Here is a 17858-nt window from a genome sequence, read left to right as displayed (position 1 = left end):
AGCAATCAAAACTATCCAAATTAAAACACAAATTGAAAACAAACAGTATTGGTGACCTGTGAGGCTTCAAGTGGCCTAATAAAATATGTAATTAATACCTCTGAAAGAGATGATGCCAGGGATAGGAAAAATATTTGAAGAAATAATAGCCAAAAATGACCCAAATTTGATGAAAACTGTAAGACCACAGATTCAAGAAGCTCAAGGATCCCCAAGCACAAGATACATGAAGAAATCTAGAAAAACACTCATTATAATAAAATTGTTTAAAAGTAGTAAAAAAGACACCAGCCAGGTGTGGTGGCTCACGCCTGTAATCCCAGCACTCTGGGAGGCTGAGACGGGCAGATCACCTGAGGTCAGGAGTTCAAGACCAGCCTGACCAACATGGTGAAACCCCGTCTTTAAAAAAAAAAAAGTAGTAAAGAGAAAATCTTGAAGGAGCCAGAGGATAATAAGACAAATAATCTAATATACAGATAAAGGTGAAACTAACAGTATGCTTCTCATTAGTAACAGTGCAAGTGAAAGGACAATGAAGAAACATCGTAAAATACTAAAAGAAAAAGGGGCTGTCAGCCTACAGTTCTATACCCAGCAAAAATATCTTTCAAAATTAAATGTGAAATGCAGGTTTTCTGAAAGCTAAAAAAAAAATGTATCACCAAGAGGCTGACCCTGTAAGAAATATTAAAGGAAATCTCTGGCAGAAAATGGTATTAGGTAGAAATATAGATCTAGACAAAGAAGTGAATAGCCCTGGAAGTTGTACCTTCATGGGCAAATACTTGATAGATTTAGATATACTTAAAATCTTCAAAAGATTTTTGATCATTTAACCAACTATGTTCTATGTAAAACAGTCAGAATACAGTTGGGAAGATCTTTATGTCCTATTCTCCAGAACCTGTGAATGTTACTTTATATGGTGGAAGGGACTTTGCTGGTGTGGCTAAGTGTCTTGAGATGAGAGATTTTGCTGGATTATCTAGGTGGCTCAGTATACTCAAGAGTCCTTAATAACAGGGCAATAGGAGATCAGGGTGAGTAATAAAAGAGATGTGGCGGTAGAAACATGAAGTCATAGACCCTCTTGATGCAAGGAAGGGGCTATGAGCCAAGGAATGCAGCAGCTGTTAGAAGCTAGAAAAGGCAAGGAGACCTCACAGCCTTACAGAAGGAACCAGCCCTATTGACACCTTAGCTTTAGCTCAGTGAGACTGATTTTGGACTTCTGACATCCAGAACTATAAGATAATTGTGTTATTTAAAGCCAGCTAGGTGAGAATTGTGTTGTTTGTAGCAGCAGCAATAGGAAACTAATAGAGATTGCCATAGGAAACTAATATGTTAGTTTAGGGTTTTTGACATAAAAGTAAAAGTCATGGCATTCATACAAAGGCCAGAAAGGAGAAATGAAAGTACAGTCATGCACCTCATGATGACATTTCAGTCAGTATCAGCTGCATACATACATGATGGCGGTCCTGTAAGATTATAATAGAGCTGCCCTGTATGGGTGTACCATTTTTTTTTTTTTTTTTTTTTGAGACGGAGTTTCGCTCTTGTTACCCAGGCTGGAGTGCACGATCTCGGCTCACCACAACCTCCGCCTCCTGGGTTCAAGCAGTTCTCCTGCCTCAGCCTCCTGAGTAGCTGGGATTGCAGGCACGTGCCGCCATGCCCAGCTAATTTTTTGTATATTTAGTAGAGACGAGGTTTCACCATGTTCACCAGGATGGTCTCAATCTCTCGACCTCGTGAACCACCCGCCTCGGCCTCCCAAAGTGCTGGGATTACAGGCTTGAGCCACCGCGCCCAGCCTGGGTGTACCATTTTTAATCTTTTATGCCATGTTTTCATCATACCGTTTCAGTGTTGAGATACACAAATGCCATTCTGTTACACTTACCTGCAGTAGGCAGTAGTACAGTGCCATGCCATACAGGTTTGTAGCCTAGGAGCAGTAGACTCCGCAACATAGCTTCAGTGTGTAATAGGCTATACTGTCCAGGTTTGTGTAAATGTACTCTGTGATGTTTGCACGATGACAGAATTGCCTGATGCATTTCTCAGAATGTATTCCCCTTGTCGAGTAATGCATAACTGTATACTCTTGTAAGGTTTTTTATACTATATATGAGGTGGAATAATCTTTTTTTTTTTTTTTGGGAGACAGAGTTTCACTCTTGTTACCCAGGCTGGAGTGCAGTAGCACGATCTCAGTTTACTGCAGCCTCTGCCTCCCGGGTTCAAGCAATTCTCCTGTCTCAGCCTCCTGAGAAGCTGGGATTGCAGGCACCTGCCACCACGCCCAGCTAATTTTTGTATTTTTAGTAGACATGGGGTTTCACCGTGTTGGCCAGGATGATCTTGAACTCCTAACCTCAAGTGATCCGCTTGCCTCATCCTCCCAAAGTGTTGGGATCACAGGCATGAGCCCCATGCATGCCTTGAAATAATCTTACATTAAGGCAGAATGTGATGAGTTAAAGATTAGAGTGTGAACTATAAACCAACCAGTAAATAAGAGTTTTAGCTAATATGCCAAGAAGGAAAAGAAACTATCATTGTATATTGCTTATTCCTGTGATTAAGCACATTAGAAACAGATCCTGTCAGATGTATCACAAGTGCATGTTAGTAATTTGTACTTCATTTCATTAAGAAACGCATACAGTTCTCATTATATTAGGGTTCTTGACATGTTCAATTTAGACGTGGGTCTTCGTGAGGTCCCATGATCATCCTGTATCTCCAGAAAGGCGGCATTAATGGTCTAGTTTTCTTAGCAGTCATACCAGTGACATCGTGACATCTCAAGGCGTCCTTAGTCATTTCAGAGGAGACTTTGATGCAAAATTCTCAACAATATTCTTCAAACCAATTTTGGCCTCCTTTAATGAGAAAAATAATACTACTTGCTAGATCCTGTAAAATGCAAGAAAAATGTTCACAGTCAGGAGTTGTAGGGGTGAAGGAATTGCAACTCTAAAACTTGGGAGAACTCTGCTCTCTTAACCCTATTCATATGTAGGAATTGAGAACATTATTCATATTTCCAAGTCCTGGACCCTCCCCACCCCCAAAGACTTGCTGAGAACTGGTAAGCCCCTCACTGGTGTTGCTGTGCAGAGCCCTAGGGTAGCTTAGAAAAGCACCTGAGCATGAATGGGGCAGCAGTTTTGGGGGGATGTGTGTGTATGTCTGTGTATCTTTTATCTTAAAGTTGTCTAGAACTTTAAGCATATTATAAGACAAAAACAAATGTTGAAATAGGACAGAGGCTGGACACCACCAAGGAAATAAAACTGTGAGCCATGCCAGTGCTGAGGAGTTGAACAGTTGCTTTTTATTTTTCTGAAATACAGAAAAATAAGAAGAAACTGGATAGACTCTATTTGAAGAAAAACACCATCATGACTAGTGATGGGCAGTTTTCATGTTGCCACTGCCTCTGCCGAGGGAAAGCAGCTTGCCTGCCTCAAGAGGAGCCCACACTGTTCCCTGGCAGGAGGGAGAGGCCTTGCTGGTCTCAGGGCTCAGCATTTCTCATCCGCATTTCTGTGTTACTGTACCAAAGCAGGGCCACTTACCTAGAGTCCTTGGAAGATTTCAAAGAATTGGTGAACCAAGATAGGAAAGAGATTACACTTCTCTTTTTCTTTCAGTTCTAATGGAAGTTAGTATTCTCTTCCATTCTGAATGTTGGTGGTAAACCCCAGCAGTCTTAGTCATACCTGTGATTGCCACTGTGATTAGGAATCATAGGGTGGGTAGGTAGGTAGGTAGATATACAGAGAGATACGTAGATGCACGGACGGACGGACAGATATATTTTCTTGTGATGGAGTCTCGCTTTGTTGCCCAGGCTGGGGTGCAGTGGCACAATCTCAGCTCACTGCAACATCTGCCTCCCAGGTTCAACCAATTCTCCTGCCTCAGCTTCCCAAGTAGCTGGGATTACAGGTACCTGCCACCATGCCTGGCTAATTTCTGTATTTTTGGTAGAGACAGCATTTGCCATGTTGGCCAGGCTGGTCTCAGACTCCTGACCTCAGGTGATTCACCTGCCTCAGCCTCCCAAAGTGCTGGGACTACAGGCATTGGAGCCACCATGTCCGACCACGGAATCACAGGTATTTTCATGCCATATAAATTGTGGCCAGCATCTCAAAATACCGTTTAGACTCTCCGCCAACTCAAAATTACAGTAGTTAGTAGACCCAGGGCCAGATCTTGTTATGTGCTGACCAAAAAAAAAAAAAAAAACCGCATACAATATTATATCACAAATGTAGAATGTTTTATATTTTTAAAACACTTGAATTTTAACTGTTCTCCAGATCATCTGATGTATTTTATAATAATGCATTTACCACATACTCTGAGAAGGCTCCGTCAGGGAATGGCCAGGTGCTGGGTGGAATTTCGAATGCAGACCGTCCTTCTGACTGGTCCCCTCTGTGTGTTCTACCGTTCCCAATTCATAGCTGTTTTAAGACCAATCAATTTAAAGATCATTTCCTTACTCAAAGGTGTAGGCAAATAACTTTGGAAAAGCATCACTCCAATTGCTTTAGGACCACTCTAGGCTTCAGCTATTAACCAGGTTGCTTGTTTCTCAAACATTTGCATACCAGAGAAACGAGAAAAATTAAAATACAGTCCATATTAATTTGGGGGGCTCTGGAGGCCCCCAAACTATTACCTCTGAATCCTTCCTGTCTGTCTGCAGAATGCTAGTATTGTAAGGCTCAAAGCTGTCTATGGAAATATGAACTAGAAAAAATTGGCATCAATAGCTGGCGTTTGTTGCAAAAGTTATTGGCAAATACAGCTGTCTCCTCTTTTAGCCAATGCTAATGTGATGTTTCTAATTCAATAAAGCATTTCAAGAAAGTCCAAACATAAAAGTTATAAACATTGGATGGTAAATATTTATTAGAAAGGGGAAATAAACTTTATGCAATTAGCCCAGTCAGTCTTTTTTTACGATTACAAGTTTCTCCTGTCGCGTCAGCAAAGTCACTGCAAAAGAAAGTTGCTATTTAGCAACCTTTCAAGCTACTTAAGCTCAGATACCCTGCCAGGTGAAGCAGAGGGTGAGCAGGCCCAGTGCAGGCATGGTCAGCTGAAAGGAACAGTCTGTATTGCTGCTACAGACAGAGTAAGAAGGAAGGGGTGCAGTTAGGGTACGGTCCTGACCCGGATCTCTGCCTCACAAAGCCCCACCGCTTCCTAACCTGAGAAAGGCAGTCTTAGGCCCCTTCACCACCACCCTGGCCCTGGAGGCTTTCAGTTGAAAGGTGCTGTGTAATTACCCTACTGCTCCCTGGGAACGCGTTCCACCATCATGGCTCCGCGGCCCAGGCTTGGCCACCACACAGTAGTGCTTGGAAAGGATATACGCTCTTCACGTTAGTTGCCACCAGCACATATGTGCCTGTGTGTTGTAGCATTCAGAAGGACCTGAGGTGTGCCTCTTACTCCATTGTTTGAGAATGGTACTGAGCACAAAGCTGTCAGCCAGTCATTTCAGGAAGACAGGATCTAGAATGGTCAGAGGCACTGGAGGGTCTTAGACAATTTTTTCTACCTAATATTTGCTCCTTTGGTCTTTTCTCCATAATTGCATTTGCTACAGCTTGGAGAGGCTTTCTCTATCATACTGTGTCCAAGAAGATGGGCTCTCTAGTCGGGCTGCCCAGGACCTCATTCTGCCTGCTTTCAGCATATTGCCTAGTCTCACTCTGCCTGAGTCTTCTAATCTGCAGAATGGGAGCATAAATTCTACTTACCCATCATTGTGAAGTCATGAGAGTTAAGCATTAACTGAATTAAAGCATTTAGCATGTAGCACACACTACCTAAAATAAATCTTAGGTAGTGTCCATTCTCTGTCACCCTGTTGCCTGGAACCCTGTTGCCTGTCACCCTGTTGCCTGGTAGGAGGAGACGCTGTTTAGCTGAGATCCCAGGGGCCTGTCCCTTCCCACATCTTTCCCTGTGCTGTCCTCACCTGGGGAGTCTGGAATCCCCAGGGATTGCTTTCCGGTGTCCAGTGCCTCTCCCTGGGCAAAATCCCAGTCCCGGGCCTCTGTCCTTCCTCACGTCCTGCAGAGATTTACATGGGCATCTTATGGATAGAGAGATGCTTAGGGTGCTAGAATTCCACCTTGGGACCACAGTTTATTCCTCCGATGCCAGTCATTTTTAAACCTGGTGGATTGCTGCAGTCTTCCAGAGACTGTTAGAAGTTTCTGTGTCTTACTCCAGATTTTCTGTCTTAAAAATCTTCAGGAACACGGGTTTCAGGTATCTGTCTTTCTGTCCAACTTCCCTGAAGATTCTTCCATTCAGCTTAGTTAGGAAACTGCTCATCTGCATGAAGTCTGTCCCTTTAATGCAGTGGACCTAGCCAGAGTGGGTGGCTGGCCGGGTCCCCGAGCCCGGCCCTGCCCCTCTCAGCCAGGGCTGCACGGTGGTGCGTGGACTTGGATGCCAGGCTGAAAGCCATCTTGCCTGTCTCCATCTCAGCTTCCTGCCCGGCATCTGCAGCCTCTCAGAGTTGTTGGACTTTGGCAGCAGATGGTCCTAATTTTCCAGAAGTGTTTGAAAGTTTATAGTAGACTGCCTTTTGAGAGAGCTCGCCACACCATCCCAGTTGTGAGCTGTCTTTCTTGTTCCCGCTGCCAGCTGAAGGCCTGAGCCTCACCCTCACCCGGCAACCCCCATCCCCAGCCAGGTGACAGTCTGTGCAGCCCTCAGGAACATGGAAGGGGTGGCCCGGCCCAGGACTCGGGAAGCCTTCCAGGAGTGGGGCTGGCATGCTGGCCCGGGAAGGCTTCACACTGCAGTAGGATGTGTGGAAAATCTGGATTAGTCACTTTTCATCCAGCTCTTAGTGTGTATTTTCTCTCCCTTTTGGCTCGTGTTATCAGCAGTACATTTTTGAGGGACTTTCTATAAGCATCTCATTCTGTATCATTTTGAGTGAGAGCCCCCCTCCAAACCCTCAGTGGATACCAGAGAGGTCGAGGCAGGACAGCAGCAGCATGACCTTCACAGTGCCTGACAGGGACACCACCAGTTGAAGGAAAGTGGTGAAGGCTTGTGTATATGAGCGATGGTGCCGTCCGAGCAGTTCACACTTCCTCGAATTTTCAAGGCGTTCTGGGGATGCATGCTTGGTGCTGGCTCATCACGCAGCCCCTGGAGGAACTGAGCAGCAAAGCATGCTGGGGATGACTCACCAAACCGTAAGTGTAGCCAGTGAGGTGACAGCTGCTAGAACCAGAGAGCTCTTTGATTTTCTCTGCTGTGTGCCTGGACTGTGACTTTCCAGTGCAACTCAAGCACAGTCGCTGGGGGCGGGAGTGGGAGAGGAGGTCTGAGCACCCCCACCCCTGATTTGGCCTCCAGAGCTGCCCCTTTGTGGGTTTCCATCCTGTTCTAGTGCACCAAGTTTCACTGAAAGCCAGGGGCATGCTGCCCAGCAGCATTTCCAGGGAGACCTCTGCAGGTGGAGGGAACGGCTGAGGCTGAGCACACAGCACCCACCTCACTGCAGATGACAGGATGAGCACTCACACCAAGGATGCGAGGTTGCAGGGGAAGCAGGCAGGGGAAACCGGGACTGATGGAGAGGCGGTGTAACCAGCGGGGAGGAGCCTGTGTTCCGGGTCAGGACAGGTCCACCCATTTCCTCACCTGTACAGTGTGAGTAGGGAGTGTCTGTCTCACAAGGTTGGTGCGGGTAGGAAAGAGACAATCCCAGTAAAGCGCTTCTGTGTTGCCTGGACTTGGTGACTGCTTAGTTTGTCAGTGTTCGTCTCAGCCCACTGATGCCAGGCGTTGCTTTGCTGATGAAAGTATTCACCCATTCATTCACTCCACACGTCTGTACTGGTTACGTGTATATGTCTTGCGGTTGGTCAGAACTAGTGTAGATTTGCCCCACCCTTTTTAAAAAATTGTGCTTTTTTTTTTAACTTTTTGTTCTAAGATGATTGTAACTCTTAAGACTTAAAAAAAATAGTATATGCCTTTCACCCAACTTGCTATTATGTTAACATCTTACATGGCTGGACACAATGACTCATGCACTCTGAGAGGTCAACGTGGTCGGATCACCTGAGGTCAGGAGTTTGAGACCAGCCTGGGCAACATGGTCAAACCCCATCTCTACCAAAAATACAAAAATTAGCCAGGTATGGTGGCTCGTGCCTGTAGTCCCAGCTACTTGGGAGGCTGAGGCATGAGAACTGCTTGAACCCAGGAGGCAGAGGTTGTAGTGAGCCGAGATTACGCCACTGTACACCAGCCTGGGCAACAGAGTGAGACTCGGTCTTAAAAAAAAAAAAAAAAAAAAAAAAGTTACATACCCATAGAACCATTATGAAAAGCAGGAAATTAACCTTGGGACAATGCTGTTAACTAAAATACATTTAGGTTTCACGAGTTTTTCCGTCAGTGTCCTTTCTCTGTACCAGGATCCTGTTTTGCATTTGGTTGTCATATCTGTCTGATCTCCTCCAATCTGTGGCAGATCCTCGGTCTTCCCTTGTCTTTTGTGGCCGTGACGCTGCTGAAGAGGCCCAGTCTATCAGTTTGCCATTTGGGTTTGTTTCATGTGTTCTCATGACTACTGAGGTTCAGCATTATTGGGACGGATACCACAGAGGTGATGTGGTCCTCGACTCATTACTGGTGATGCTAGCCTTGGTCAGCTCGCTAAGCTGTGGTCTGGCAGGACAGTCCACCGTAGCTGTTTTTCCTTTTGTCACTGCCGTTGAGTTTTTCTGCATCAGTTTTCCAACCTCAGCACTATTGGTGTCTTAGACTAGACAGTTCTTTGTTGCAGAGTCCTATCTTGCTTTTTCTTTTTAAGGTCTGGGGTACGTGTGCAGATAGTGCACGTTTGTTACTTAGGCGTACACATGCCATGGTGGTTTGCTGCATCCATCCCTCTGTCTTCTACATTAGGTATTTCTCCTATTGTTATCCCTCCCCAGCCCCCCGACTCCCAGCTATCCCTCCCCTAGACCCCAACCCCTGACAAGCCCCGGTGTGTGATATTCCCCTCCCTGTGTCCATGTGTTGTCATCGTTCACCTCCCACTTAATGACTGAGAACATGTGGTGTTTGGTTTTCTGTTCTTACGTCGGTTTGCTGAGAATGATGGTTTCCAGCTTCATCCATGTCCCTGCAGAGGACATGAACTCCTTTATGGCTGCATAGTATTCCATTGTGTATATGTGCCACATTTTCTTTATCCAGTCTATCACTGTTGGGCATTTGGGTTGGTTCCAAGTCTTTGCTATTGTGAACAGTTGCAGGGTACTGTCTTGTGCACTATGGGGTGTTCAGCAGCCTCCTTGGCCTCTACCCACTATAGCTCGGGGGCACTCCCCCGATTCTGACAACCAAAAAATGCCTGCAGACATTGCCACACCTCCCATGGGTCCTTTATGTCAATTAGTCTATATACACTTTCACTCTTCCCGAACAATGGCTCTGCTCACTTACACATGCTTAGAAAATCGTTTCTTCTCAGGCTTATATACACATAAACTGAGCTGAGTGGTCCCTGATAATTTTTTAAAATTTCTCTACATTTTAGATATTTTCTCCTTTCTTTTCTTCTTCGTTGTTATTTATACTTTCTCCCCTTTTCCTGTATTGTTTGACAAATGGTTTATCTGATTTATGTTCCCCGGAAAGAGCCAACTCTTTTATTTTTCTTTGGTTTTTCTGTTACACTCTTTTTAATGCCCAGTCTTTGAAATTTAGCAAATGCAGAGATATATAACCACTCAATTCACAGAACAGGTCCATCGCCCAAAGTAGCCCCCATGCTTCTTTAAGCTCATCTCTTCCACTGTCACCAGGAAATTACTGATGTTTTCTAGCTGTCTTTTTTTTTAATGTATATTAAAGCATTAAAAAAAATTTTTTTTAAGGCAAGTTAGTAGTTTCGGCCCATATTCAAGAAGAGGGGTCACACAAGGGCATGATATCAAGAGACAGAGATTATTGCAGCTGTAGTGGAAGACTGCATCCTGCTCCTAAGTTGAAAATATCTTTATTCTACATATTTCTGAGACACTGATCCTCACCCGCGGAGGTCTGTCCTGCAGACACTGACTCAGCGGCGGATGAATAAATACACTCAGACACACAGAGTACAGTGATGGAGTTGGCTAGGGAGGTCATCAGCTGCTCTCAGAAGGTGACTGCAGCTACCCGACTCCTACTCACTGTTTCTCCTCACATTTATTCAGTACAGATTTAATAACAGAGCTTCTAAGTCAACATGCTTGTGAATAATTAACATGGTTAAAAGAGTGGTTTTACCACTAATCAAAGGTTTTGGTTCCCAGGCCCAGAACAAACGCCATTAACAGGTAATCCCCCTTTGACCTCCGCCTGAGAGGACCGTGTAGCACAGAGCTTACGGGAGTAAACAGTTGGAGCAGAGACAAAGGAATGTGGGGTAAACAGACTTAACTGGGAAAGCTTCTGTTACCCCAAATCTTCACCCTATGACCTAATGCTCTAAGATAAGAACCGACTGCCTTCAGCCTGTCCCATTAAAACCTTTTGGCCTTCCAGAAGGTTGGAGACTATAATCTTACAGCTTTCCTTGGTATTTCCCTTCATATTTTTCTGGCCACCCTGGGTGAATCTCAACATATTTCAGCTGTTTTTTTCTCAACTATCGTCTCTGCCCCATTCTTTCTAGTCTCTCTCTCTGGGTCTGATTAGACACGTACGTCAGCATTTCTCACTTTGGTCTTCGGACCTCTTAACCCATCTTTGGTATCCCCCACCACCCTTTCTCTTCAGGCTTCATTCTGTGTCATTTCTTCAAATTTGTTTTCCAGTCACCAGTTCTCTCATTCAGGGCTGTCAGAATCCATTGATTTTCTTTGACAATGACATATTTCACTTTTAAATGTCCTTTCCAGTTTCTTATATTCAACAGTGTTAATATCTTGCTGCTAACTTGTTTATGTAACCTCATCTTCTGTTTCTTTATAGGCACTGTACATTCTGTATCTGACTTTTATGATGTAAACGCTTTGGCAGTTTAAATCTTCTGTTTGTTGTTGCTGCTGACCTTCACTCGTATTACAGTGTTTGATTGTGGATTTATAATTTATTGGACATAACCATGGAATCTTGAGATCCTAAATTGCTCTCCTTTAGGATAACTTACATTTGTTTAAACCAAAGCCCCTTTTTTTGAAAAGTGGCTGCCTCTAGCCTTTTCAGAACTGGTAAATTCCAGAACTTCCAGATTCCCTGGTTTAATCTGGGTGCCTCAGACAGAGCTCCTGACCTTTCTCTATCTGAGATAGACCAGACTTCTCCCAAGTGCAGTGCCAACTGAGATAGAAGAACTTTCAGGCCAGGTGCGGTGGCTTATGCCTGAAATCCAAGCACTTTGGGAGGTCAAGGCAGGCAGATCACGAGGTCAAGGGTTCGAGACCAGGCTCATCAACATAGTGAAACCCCATCTCTACATAAAATACAAAAAATTAGCCAGGTATGGTGGTGCATGCCTGTAATCCCCAGCTACTCAGGAGGCTGAGCGGGGGAGGAGAATCTCTTGAACCTGGGAGGTGAAGGTTGCAGTGAGCTAAAATCACGCCACTGCACTCCAGTCTGGGCACCAGAGCAAGACTCCATCTCAAAAAAAAAAAAAAAAAAAAAAAAGAACTTTCAAAGGTAAAAATGTTAACACCACAAAGAAAAATAACACAATTGAGTGGTGGAAGAAATGAAAAGGTGGGTGTTAGTCTTGTCAACCAACACCTGCCCTTGGGAGAATCCGCCCTTGCCCGTGCTTATCACAGATTGGTAGCAGTGGTGTGGTTTGTATATATGAAGACAGCTGGGTATGGGTTTTGTATTTGCTTCCTTGGATGCTACTTCTGGTGAGCTCAGCAATAAGAACTATCCTTTATTATGGTACCCAGCTGTTCCGTACTGGAAGAGCAGCCCTGTCTCCCACAGAGTCTGCTATTTGCTGAAAGCGGAAGGTTCATCAGTCAGTCACCCTTCTCTTTAGGGCACCTGCTGCCTGAGCATGATGAAGCATCTCCACCTCCAAGCCCCACCCTTTCATTCCTTCCACCCAATTCTCTTATTTTTCTTGGTGGTTAACATTTTACCTTTGAAAGTTTTTATATCTCAATTTTAAGTTTTTATCTGTTATGTTTTGCCCTTCCCACAGCTAGAAAAAGTGAAGACATTGGTGTAATATAGACAGGCTCCCACGGCTCCCTCTGCCGTGGGGTTTCTCTCTCTGCCGTTTCTGCCTCATCTGGGTTTCCGTCCCGTGCGCTCTGTTCCCTAACTCCCGTCCCTGTGTTGGTTTCAGTCCACGCTTTGATCAGTGCTCACTGCTGGCACATTTTCTTTGGGTTCTCCAGTCATTTCTTAGAATGGCCAAAGGTCATCCTCTGGTATTTTCTCCAAAAAAGGATTTACCTACTTGGAAGTTCAAAAATGTTTTTTCCATTGGCTAAGTACTTGAGCAAGCATTTAGTTGATAGAAATTCCCTGGGCTGCATGTTCTACCTTTCTGTCTATCTGTATCAGCGTCGCTCACTCCAGTACCCGTAGGGAGAGGCTGCTGCAAAGACATGTGCACAGCCCAGGCTCTTATCCCTTTTCCCGTTACCTGTGCTGGCTACCCAAAGCATGTTCAGCGTTATCTTTGAAACCCAGTAACTTTATCAGGACATGCCTCTGCATGCATTGTTTGGCACCAGTTTTTCTTGGGGCTTTGCTTTTCAATCTGAGAATAAGACCTTCCACCATTTCAGGTTAGGGTCTTGAATTTATATTCAAATGCCTTTTCTTTTCTTCTTCTCCTTCTTCTTTCTTCTTTCTTCTTTCTTCTTTCTTCTTCTTCTTCTTTTTTTTTTTTTTTTGAGACGGAGTCTTGCTCTGTCACCAGGCTGGAGTGCAGTGGTGCAATCTCGGCTCACTGCAACCTCTGCCTCCTGGGTTCAGGCAATTCTCCTGCCTCTGACTCATGAGTAGCTGGGGCTACAGGTGCACACCATCATACCCAGCTAATTTTTGTATTTGTCTTTTAGTACAGATGGGCTTTCACCAGGTTGGCCAGAATGGTCTCGATCTCTTGACCTCATGATCCGACTGCCTTGGCCTCCCAAAGTGCTGGGATTCCAAGCTTGAACCCACGCCCTGCCAGTGCCTTTTCTTGTACACCACTTTAGTTCCTTTCTTTGTGAGTCTTGTGCTTCTAACCCAGCTCAGACTCTCTGACCTTCACAAACATTGACCTCCTCATTGGAAAAGTGGAAAAAATAGAGAAATCCCCCTCCTGTCTGCCTCCCAGGCCGCTATGAGACTCGGGATGACAGGAACCAGATCACTTGGTCATTTGCAATGCATGAAGTGAATGCCGGCTGGCTGTCGATCTAGAAGGCATCAAGGTGACTACAAGCATTCATGTAGTCACCGCATCTGTTGAGTAATGAAAACGAGTCCCAGGAACTGTGACTGCTTGGCTTGGGCACACAGAGCAGTGCAGGTGGCAGAGCTTGGATGAGAGGCTGCCGTGCTAATGTCTCCTTTGCCATCATTCCCCTTTTCTTCGTTCTTAAGCTGACGACAAAGGTAGCCACTCCTGACTCCCAACGGTATAGCTTGATGTTTCTTGTTTTTCAACTGTACGTAAATGGAATTGTACAGCATTCCATTGTTCTGATACACCGTAGTTCATCTGTTCTGCTCTTAATGGGCATTTGGGTTGTTCCCAACGTGGAACTAATGCAAATGGTGTTTCAGTGAACTTCCTTGATAATGTCTTTGGTGAACACATACACATATTTTTTGTTACATACTTATGTTTGGAATTGCTGGGTATTAGAATGTGTGTGTCTTCAGCTTTAGCAAATACTGCCGAAGAGTTTTCCAAAGCTGTTGAACCGAGTTAAAATCTCATTCTCAGTATACAAGAGCACCCATCGTGCCGCGTTCTTGCCAGTGAATGAATGGTACTTTCCATCTTCTTCATTCTGGCCATTCTCGTTGGTGGATCAAGGTGTCTAGTGGTGATTGTAATTTGCCTTCCCTGACGACTAAATAAACTGAGCACTTTTTCATATGTTTACTACCCATTTAATCATTCTCTTTTATGAAGTGTCTATTCAAGACTTTCTGCCCATTTTTCTACTGGGTGTTTTTCGTAATTGATCGGAAGGATTTTTTGTTGTTTTAAGTCATGTTTTGGATACAAACACTTCATTGGTTATACACCTTACAGATCTATTATGTATTGCAAACATGTTGTGTTCTTGCAGTTGCCTTCTAGAAAACAGAAGTTGTTAATTTTCATATGGTATAATTCATGAGTTTTCTTCCTTCGTGGATAGTCCTTTTTGAGTTCTGTTTAAGAAATCTTTGCCTAACCTAATTCTTCTTTCCTTTGATGATTAGAAAAGTTTCATGAGAAAGCACTGTCTATAAAATGCATAACAGACAGTTGACACCACCTTCTTCCTCTTTGTCCTGATGGAGCCCTCATTTCTGCTAATCCCAAACACTCCTGCCTCATAAATTCTCCCCTGGTCAGCCTTGTCTTGTGAGCACATGTCTGCACACGGATGCCACACTCTCAAAGAGCTCTCAGGTCAGAGTGCAGGGAATCAAACATTTGATGAGGTGCAGTCGGTCTTTATAGGACCAGCTGTGCTGCTCTAGGGTTCTCATCTTTTTACCATTCCTTTGAGAGGTGAACAATCAGGGGAACACGCAGGCTTTTGTGAACCCCATGTGCAGTATTCCACTTGAGTGATCCACTTCTTCAGGGGCACAGATCAGCTCCGACATACTTGAAAAATGACATGTAGCTGTGGGCTTTTCTCAGGTCTTTTGAAAAGCTCCCTCCAGCTCTGCCTTCCCTCCCTTGCTTATTTTTGTCCCTTCAACTTCCGAAAATTTTAGACAGCACAGTTGCATGTCTATTCCATGCAGATGTTTGAGATTACTTGGAACAGCAGCCCTCTAAACTGAGCATGGCACACCCTTTGCAAACCACGTGGTGACCACGCTGCAGCAGCCACAGGCGCTCCTTGACCTTTATATGGCCCATTTTGAAGCAGCGGGTCCCTGCCCACACCCTGGAGGGTGATGTCTTCCTTCTCCAACTTGGGCCTTTTAGCCATGATGGGGTTTGTCATCCTGGAATCACTGCATCTTTAAAAGATCTTTAATTGCATCTGTTCTCAGTTTTCAGACCATAAGGCCAGGAACTGGGTGCAAGCAGTTTATCTGGGAAGTGATCCCAGGAAGCGTGGTGAGGGGGCGAGGGAGAGAGAAGCCAAGAAAGGCGCATTTGTGAGTTAGTGACTGCCGTTGGCAGCGAGGCCACCCCCAGGGCCCCCGAGAGGCGTGTGGGACTTGTCTCAGTGTCCTCTCCCTGTCCCCGGGTGGGATGGGGAGTTACCCAGCTTCTGTCCCTCATGGTTGAGGTCGCTGTCCCCATGAGTCCTTCAAGAGGGGACACTGGCTAAGTCTGCCTTCGTGATTCTGATAAATTGTCTCCTGAGCACTTTGGCGATGCCCAGATTTCCTAATGATACAGTTAAGAGTCTGTGTTTAAATGCCAGTTGAATTATTTTAATTGTACATTTGTAGATGTTGTGAACATTCTCTAAGCGAAGTACTGTAAAAAATTGTGCACAGCTCAGCTAAGCTAGAAACAGTTGACCACAGGGAGAAAGAAGGTTGCCCCTGTAACCCTGTGGGGGTATGGGCCCTTCGCGGCCCTTTGAGCTGTCATTTGCTGGCCTCGCAATGGCTGCCCACCCATCTGGTCTTGAATTCAGTGCTGCCTCTTCCAACAAGGCCTCCCTGATGAGGTTTGCTTAGATCCTTCTACTGTCTGTCCCAGACAGTCCCTGGTATCTGCCTGAACCCTCACCGCTGTAAGTGGAAGGTGTCTGTCTGCTCATTCCTGCTGGGAGGCAGGCGCCGCTGCTGCTGGCCTGTGCTGTGCCTCTGATACCTCCTACGCCCTCCGTGGTCGTTGGAGCTGTGGAACTCAACCCCGTGAGATGAGCCCTCCTCGGAGGAGATGCACAGAACGTTGTTGTGCTAAATGAACCAGTTCAAGGGATGCGCTTAGTTTTTGGACCTACAAACTCATGACCCTCCGGCTTCCCCACACGTTTCGAATCTCACATTTGAAATAGTGGATGGACCACACGTCTGACCCCAGATGTGACCTGAGCGTGGGTGTTCTCCACAACTCCGTTCCTTCCCTTGTTCCGCAGCATCTGATGTGCGCCGGACTGTGGTGCCTGGTAGAAGGAGACACGTCCTGCAAGACCAAGCTGGACCCTCCCCTGGATGGCACCGAGTGTGGGGCAGACAAGGTAACCCCGGCCTCTCACTGCCCAACAGGCAGCTCCACACCTCCCAGGCAGCTGGCACTCTCCTCAAACACGGTCTGTACTCAGGAGCCCCAGAAACATCCCCCAGGCACAACAGAAATGCCCATGGAGCCTACTCCAGGCACAGAGTGGTGCCTATGTCGCCTCTTTCCTTTTTCCTAGAAGATACGGCCGGGCGCAGTGGTTCAGGCCTGTCACCCCAGCACTTTGGGAGGCCGAGGTGGGTGGATCACAAGGTCAAGAGACTGAGACCGTCCTGGCCAACATGGTGAAACTCCGTCTCCACTAAAATAGAATCTGGGCATGGTGGTGCACGCCTGTAATCCCGACTACTCAGGGGGCTGAGGCAGGGAATCGCTTGAACCCGGGAGGTGGAGATTGCAGTGAGCCAAGATCAGGCCACTGTACTCCAGCCTAGGCAACAAGAGCAAAACTCTGTCTCAAAAAAGATACAAGTACCAGTTACTTAATATGTTTGTTAGATTCACTCCTGTCACCATGTAAGGGAGTTTACTTAAAAGGAGCACTTTAGACCAGCATATTTTAAATGGAAAAACAACATCACCTGCCATACATAGTAGGCTCTTGTGAAAAGAATTCAGTGAGAACAGTATTATCCAATTCTAGCTAAATGCTGAGAGAAGTAGCCTGCCCGTCCCCTCCAGGAGAGATGGGGGTTGCTGGAGGGAGAGGTGTGCGGAACCCTCAGCCCCAGGACTCTTTCCAGTCTTTTTTTATTTTTTGATACTGAGTTTCCCTCTTGTTGCCCAGCCTGGAGTGCAATGGCATGATCTCAGCTCACCACAACCTCCGCCTCCTGGGTTCAAGCAATTCTCCTGCCTCAGCCTCCCGAATAGCTGGGATTACAGGCATGCGCCATCACACCCTGCTAATTTTTGTATTTTTAGTAGAGACAGGTTTCTCCATGTTGGTCAGGCTGGTCTTGAACTCCCGACCTCAGGTGATCTGCCTGCCTGGGCCTCCTGAAGTGATGGGATTATAGGCATGAGCCACTGTGCCTGGCCTCTCTCCAGTCTTAATGCAGGGATTGAAAGAGTTGAAAAGGAAGTCGAGTTTAGCTCTGATGCCGTGATTGGGAACCATGAAATCACATCCAGCACCTCAGGGTGGGTGCTGTGCACTTTGAGAAATTGTTTTATAGGGCTGGCCTTCTCTTATCCTCGGAAAGAACCAAGGTTTCCTCAGGTGGAGCTGGCTGTCATCACCAAGCAACAGACCCCACTGTGAGGTTCAAAACCTCAACCAGGCATGCCGCCTCCCAGCGAGAAATGCTCTCACGCCAAGCAAAGTTTGCAGAAGCCCAGGTCTCTTCATGAGCCATGTAAATTAGGCCTCTTCCTGGGATTTAGAAAATCCCAACGGAGCTCATCTATCTGAAAGCTTAGGGCAAAATGCAAA

General features: G+C 45.7%; 1 protein-coding gene across 1 annotated transcript in view; it reads left to right on the top strand.

Annotated features, from left to right (window-relative positions):
* Window positions 1–17858, top strand: part of ADAMTS17 (ADAM metallopeptidase with thrombospondin type 1 motif 17) — a 309441-nt gene that overhangs the window by 171253 nt on the left and 120330 nt on the right. Inside the window, exon 11 of the mRNA XM_074400099.1 lies at window positions 16320–16421. Within this exon, the coding sequence (XP_074256200.1) occupies window positions 16320–16421 (102 nt within the window). The remainder of the gene's footprint in view (window positions 1–16319; window positions 16422–17858) is intronic.

Source organism: Saimiri boliviensis, chromosome 5 (genome assembly GCF_048565385.1).
Source record: "Saimiri boliviensis isolate mSaiBol1 chromosome 5, mSaiBol1.pri, whole genome shotgun sequence".
In the NCBI taxonomy this organism is placed as follows: Eukaryota; Metazoa; Chordata; class Mammalia; order Primates; family Cebidae; genus Saimiri; species Saimiri boliviensis.
Note: the sequence above shows the minus strand (reverse complement) of the source record. Positions and strands in the feature narration are given on the sequence as shown.